Genomic DNA, 6,161 nt, shown 5'->3' with positions numbered 1-6,161 from the left:
GGAAGGAAGGAGACAGAAAGGAAGGAAGGAAGGAAGGAAGGAAGGAAGGAAAGATATAGATAGATAGATAGATAGATAGATAGATAGATAGATAGATAGATAGACAGACAGACAGACAGACAGAAAAAAGGAGGGAGGGAAGGAAGGAGACAGAAAGGAAGGAAGGAAGGAAGGAAGGAAGGAAGATAGAGATAGATAGATAGATAGATAGATAGATAGATAGATAGATAGATAGATAGATAGACAGACAGATAGATAGATAGAAAAAATAAAGGAAGGAAGGAAGGAAGGAAGGAAGGAAGGAAGGAAGGAAGGAAGGAAGGAAGGAAGGAGGGAGGGAGAGAGGGGGGGGAGGATTTCGGACTCTTATTCTGCAGCACGGGAGAAAAGTCGGGGACCAGCAGAAGGGGAGTCTTGTCAACTCCCCCTTCAGCCTGAAGCTACTTGCTCTTGTCCATGTTGGCAAGGCAAGGAGGTGTCGTGACCCAGGCCCAAGTAGGTAGTAATAAACTTAGTCCATGGAAAAACAAACTTTATTCGAACAGCTGGGTATTACTTCATTCCCAGCGTCTTCGTTCAACTCAAAATAAAACAAACGTCTCCCAACACAAATTCCTCAGTTATCTCGCAAACCTTAGTCCAATTAGGCAAACTGCTAAAGGCCCTTCCTGGCAAACGTCCAGAAGCCACAAAAACAAAGACGTAGACGAAGCAGAAGATGCAGCTACCAGCGTTGTTTTCCGGCAAAGCTGAAACGCCATTGCTGGTCTGTTTTAAGCCTTGTGGGAGGGGCCAATCATCTCTTGGCCCTACTCCTGAGTTGTCCTCTCTGCTTGAGCTGCTCTTGCCTTCTGGCAGCTCTTCTCATGTGTGCATTAGGAATAGGCTCCTCCTGTTCCTCTGCCTCATTACTATCAGCCTCTGGAGTCCGCACCTCACTCCCCGATGGCCCTGGCCTCACCTCAGCCTCATTGCTGTCCGACTCCGTTGCCAGGCTGCTGACAGACACAACAGGAGGAGTCAAGTGGGGAACTAGCCTTGAATCCTTGTGTAGTGGCCAGAGGTGTTACCCTGATGCCCCCCCGCCGCACGCCTAAGCCCCATGAAATCTGATTTGTCTGTTCCCAGGGGAAGGCAAGCGGTCTGGGAAGACTCTTGTACTACAAGCAGCACACAGTGAAGCTGTTGAGCTGGATCTTCCACCATCTCCACCCTATCAACCAGCCACGAAGGAGGAGGAGGAGGAGGAGGAGGAGGAGGAGGAGGAGGAGGAGGAGGAGGAGGAGGAGGAGGAGGAGGAGGCGGCAGCCAGGGCTCCAAGACTCAGAGACCTTCTTTACCTTTGGCTTTTGCATTCCATCTTCTTCCGCCTTTTTCCGCCGCTTGGTCTTCTTCTCTTTCTTCTCCCGATGTTTGCGCCGCTTCTTCTTCCCCACGCCTCCATAGTCGCTGCCGCCACTCTCCGACTTGGCCCGATACTCCTCTCGGTCGGACTCAAATTCATCCTCGCTGACCTGCCAAGAGGGAAAACCAAAAACAAGGAAAACCCAGAGCCCCAAAGCAAGTGAGATCATTAGCATTAATTAAGGACGAGCCTCTCTCCCTGCTGAGCACGGAGAAGCCCCTGTGCCAGGACCACAGTTGCGCCCACCCCCCACCCACCCCCTCGTTTCATTGTGACATAACGACTTGGCAAACAAATAAAACAAAGAGACGCAGAAAAGCTTCGATGGCAAAGAGGAGTTCTGGGGCGTGTTTGGCTGAGGGTAAGAAACACCGGAAGGTTTCCATCACTCTGCACCAGGGGTGGGGAAAGATGAGCCCGTTACGACCTGTGGACTTCGACTCCCAGAATTCCTGAGCCGGCTGTGCTTGGGGAATTCTGGGAATCAAAAGTCCAGGGACCATCTTTCCTCACTCCTTGGTCTATAGCCATGATGGCGAACCTACGGCATGTTTACCGTAAGTGGCACACGGAGCCGTATCGGTGGGCATGTGAGCTCAGCTCTGGCGCGCGCGTGTGCACCGACCAGCTGATTTTCGGGCCTTCTGGGCCCACCGGAAGTAGGAAAGCAGGCTGTTTCCAGCCTCCGAGGACCTGGGGGGTGGGGTAGGCCCATTTTTCGCTCTCCCCAGGCTCCTAGAAAGGCTCTGGAGTCTGAGGAGGATGAAAAACAGGCCCACCGTGCCATCGCGTGCCAAAAGTGGGGGGGGGCGTCTCCATGTGGGGGGGGGCGCATAGTTGTGGGCACATGTGCACACGACCCCCCGCAATCCCCCCGCTTTTGGCACACGATCGCAAAAAGGTTAGCCATCCCTGGTCTACACAGATCATTATTTATTTGTTCGATCGATTTCTATAGCATCTCAGCAGATTCAGCTCACAATTCAGAAACATATATTACAATGAAAATCTTCTTCTTTTTTTTTTTTAAAACAAAACACCTTAATAAAAACACAGTTCTAAGCGCGAAAGAACGTAAGAATAAGATTTGAATAAGAATAAGATTTGAATAAGAATAAGATTCCTAAGTCGTTCGGGAGAAGGGCGGTTATAAAAATTGAATAAAATAAATAAAATAAAATAAATTTTACTCCGGGCCCCTGTGTCATTCCAAGTGAACATGCGAGCTCTTTTTTTTTTTTTTTTTTTTTTGCCGTTTCATCCCTTCGCTACGCCTCTGACCCAGCCAGCACCTTTCGCAAGAGCAACATTATGTATTATTCATTAAGAACATTTATACAGCTGCCCAACTCCCTCTTGGGTGACTCCAGGAGGCGGCTTGCAAATATAAAACCCCGGTACAAAAACCAAGAAACCCTTCTGGCCAACAGCAATCATACCAACCACTCCATGGTATAATTCTGGGGTCTCAGGGCCTTGGAAAAGAGCATCAAAGTGTGTGTGGGGGGGGGGGGATTTTATCTCTGCAGGGAGGGAGAGTCACCACCGAGAAGGCCTTTCTTCTGGGTCCCACCAGACGGACCACCATACGAGAAGGGACCTTTCCAATAACCTGGTCCGAGGCTCTACGTGGCCTGGGGCCAGGTTACCGGAAGGACCCTCTTTTCCCAGTGACCACCAGCATCTTGAATGGGGGCCTGGCCGATGCAGCTCCCACAAGAGAGGCGACAAGGGTTCAAATCTAGGCTGATGCAATTTTTAAACACATTTTTGAACCGAACTGAAGCGTCGCTAGCACGACACGAGGTCCAGCTCCCCATGAGGGTGAAAACAAAGGCCAGAAATCCTGCCACGGGGCCAAGCCAAGCTTCCATTCCCCCCCCACCCCGCAAAGTGGTTCCCCTCTACCTAAGGTTGGGGGGAAAGGACACAGCTAAAGAAGTCCTAATTTTGTTGGTGTTCTGTCCCCCCTCGCCTCTGTCCGAGTGATGGCTTAATTAGCCGGCACTCTCAGCTCTGGCAGCAAACTAGTCTGCCAAGTGTCTCTGTTATCTCCCTCAACGCCGATGAGTCAAACAGTACTTCAGCTCTTAGTTAAGCAGTTAATTTGCCTGCCACGAAGAGGCACAGCAGCTCTTCCTGCCTTTATATCCTGTGGAGTATGGCTCCATGACTCAGCACTTCCTAGGCCTGCCCCACCCCTGCTTCTGTTGTTCCCGCCTCTCCTGCCTATGAAACCTAGGGTCCAGCCAGGCCTGATTGCCATCAGCTGGGTATGGAGGCGTGGCCTGTGGGGGGAAAAAGTCAGGGGACGGAGGCCTCGTTATCTCCTCCACCTGGCCTGCCTCTGGCTCCTGGAGCTGAGCCAGGGAAGCCGGTGCTCCCGAGGTAAGTCCTGACGGCCCTTCCCCCTCACTTTCCAAGTCACTTTCTGGCAGGAAGCCCAGCTCGGGGGGCCCAGACACAAAAGTTGGCGAATTGGCTTTTACGCAACTGATGTCTCACAAAAGCAGGCGAGCACCAGCGAGGAAGGAGATACGAGTCCGCCTTGAAGGGAGAGCAAAGGCTCGGTTGGGGGGGACTTACTAATTTTTTGCGCTTCCTGGGTTTCCCCGGCTTGTTCTCCTTCTGCTTTTTCGGCCCTCGTTTCTTCTTCTTGACAACGAGGGGACTCTCTAAGCTGCACAAATCCTCCTCTTCGTCGTCTGGAATACAAAACAGGGGGAAGAGGATCCCCAGGCGTCAAAAATAAATAAAGAAAAGAAAAGAAAAGAAAAGACAGAAGGCGGAAGAATTCCCTCGTCTGCTTTGAGACCGCTTCAGCGCCACTTCGACGGTGAGGGACGAGAGTTGGCCCGCTTTGAGCCTTGCCGCCAACCCTCCCTCCGGCTGGTGTCTTCCGCCCGGCAAGAAACACCACAGCGCGGAAGAGGCAGGGAAGAGCAGCAAGGGAACGTCGAAACTTCCACTGGGGGTGTCCTTGCAGACGTTTCGTGACCCAACAAGGGAGGGTCATCGCTTCCGATTAACCCCTCTCCCTTCTAGGACCGATGATGTCCCCTAGTTTGGGTCACGAAATGTCAGCGAGGAAACCACCAAGTTCAGAGATCCTCAAGGGCCCCACAGTCCGCCGCCACCGCCTCTCCACAAACCCCACTCCCTTCTAGCACTGATGTTGTTCCCTAGTTGGGTCATGAAACATCTGCAAGAAAACCACCAAAATCAGAGACCACCAAGGACCCCGCAGTCCTCCTCCTCCTCCTCTCCGCCCCACTCCCTTCTCGGGCTGATGTTGTTCCCTAGTTGGGTTATGAAACATCTGCAAGAAAACCACCAAGCTCAGAGACCACCAAGGGCCCGATAGTTCCTCTTCCTCCTCGCAAACCCCACTCCCTTCTCGGGCTGATGATATTACCTAGTTGGGTCGTGAAATATCCGCAAGAAAACCACCAACTTCAGAGAGCGCCAAGGGCCTCGTAGTTATCCTCCTCCCCCACTTTCCTCCATTCCACAAATCCTTCTAGCAGCCATGAGCTTCCCTAATTGGGCCACGCAAGAAAACAACCCAGGTCAAGGGCGCCAAGGACCCCACCGTTCAACCCTAAGCATTCTCTTCTATTGCAACCCTGTTGTGGTTGTTAGTTGCGAACTCGTGTCCGACCCATTGCAACCCAATGGACCACGTTCCTCCAGGCCTTCCTGTCGTCTACCATCCCCTGGAGTCCATTGAAGCTCCCGCCGACTGCTTCGGTGACTCCATCCAGCCGCCTCCGTTCTCTGCCGTCCCCTTCTTCTTTTGCTCCTCCATCGTTCCCACCATGAGGCTCTTCTCCAGGGAGTCCTTCCTTCTCATTAGGCAGCCAAAGGATTTTCAAACTCTGTATTGTCAGCCTAATCCAGACACGTTCAATGACGATTTCCGCTTTCTAACTGTGTGTTTCTACGCTCGACGCTACCCTGTAGGGCTTGGAAAAGGCCCCAAGCGCCTTCTTCTACATCTCCTAGGCTTATTAGGACCAGAGTGCGCTAGAAACCCCCCCCACCTTCCAGAAGAACTGGGTGGCGGGGGGAGTAAAAATGTAGTTAGCAACACAACGATCCCTAAGAAAGGGGTCAGGCTTCAAATTTCCCAAGGCTTGGCAGAAGCGTGAGAGTCACCAGCGGGCAACGCTCCTGCTCCTTTTACGCGGCAGGTGCCGCAACACAACATAACTCCTTAATAGGAGTCACCGGGGCCAACTCCCCTCTCATTCCCCCGTTGTTGTAAATCAGAAGCAACTCCACCTCAACAGCCACGGGAATGACTTCCCCGTATTAAAGACGGGGAGGAGAGGCCATTAATTTCCCACCCACCCTCCCACCCACCCCCGGGGTTTCCTCCGACACTTTTGTAACCTCCCGCTCTTCCACTCCGTGTAGACAGCAACGGTAGTATCGACTTGTTAATATCGTAGGACAGCCGAACCGACTTGCTAATATCGTAGGACAGCTACCCTCAACAGTAATTAGATGCTCCAGAGTCTCCCCCCCCCCCCGAGCAATTTCGCCTCTCTTCACCAAGACAAGATGGGAAAGGGAGCCTCGGCCGTTAACCCGGCTGTGATTAATGTGGGGCATCCCCCAACCGAGCGTCCCAAATCGGAAGGGCCCATCCGTCACCTGCTGTCACCAGGGAACAAAACCGAGCTTCCGAGGGGAGACTCGGTGGTCTACAATGGACTTTCTGGGTTTCTTTTTTCTTTGAGGAGGTTTCGCT

The 6,161-nt window shown here is 52.4% G+C and overlaps 1 protein-coding gene across 1 annotated transcript in view; it reads right to left on the bottom strand.

Moving 5' to 3' along the window:
* The window catches only part of CHD3 (chromodomain helicase DNA binding protein 3), a 150,989-nt gene that overhangs the window by 123,305 nt on the left and 21,523 nt on the right, over nt 1-6,161 (bottom strand). Inside the window, exons 2-3 of the mRNA XM_058184225.1 lie at nt 3,992-4,110; nt 1,341-1,514 (exon numbers count right to left, since the gene is read on the bottom strand). Of these exons, the coding sequence (XP_058040208.1) occupies nt 1,341-1,514; nt 3,992-4,110 (293 nt within the window). The remainder of the gene's footprint in view (nt 1-1,340; nt 1,515-3,991; nt 4,111-6,161) is intronic.

The sequence above is a fragment of the Ahaetulla prasina genome, chromosome 4 (genome assembly GCF_028640845.1).
Source record: "Ahaetulla prasina isolate Xishuangbanna chromosome 4, ASM2864084v1, whole genome shotgun sequence".
In the NCBI taxonomy this organism is placed as follows: Eukaryota; Metazoa; Chordata; class Lepidosauria; order Squamata; family Colubridae; genus Ahaetulla; species Ahaetulla prasina.
This window is presented reverse-complemented; position numbering and strand designations above follow the sequence as displayed.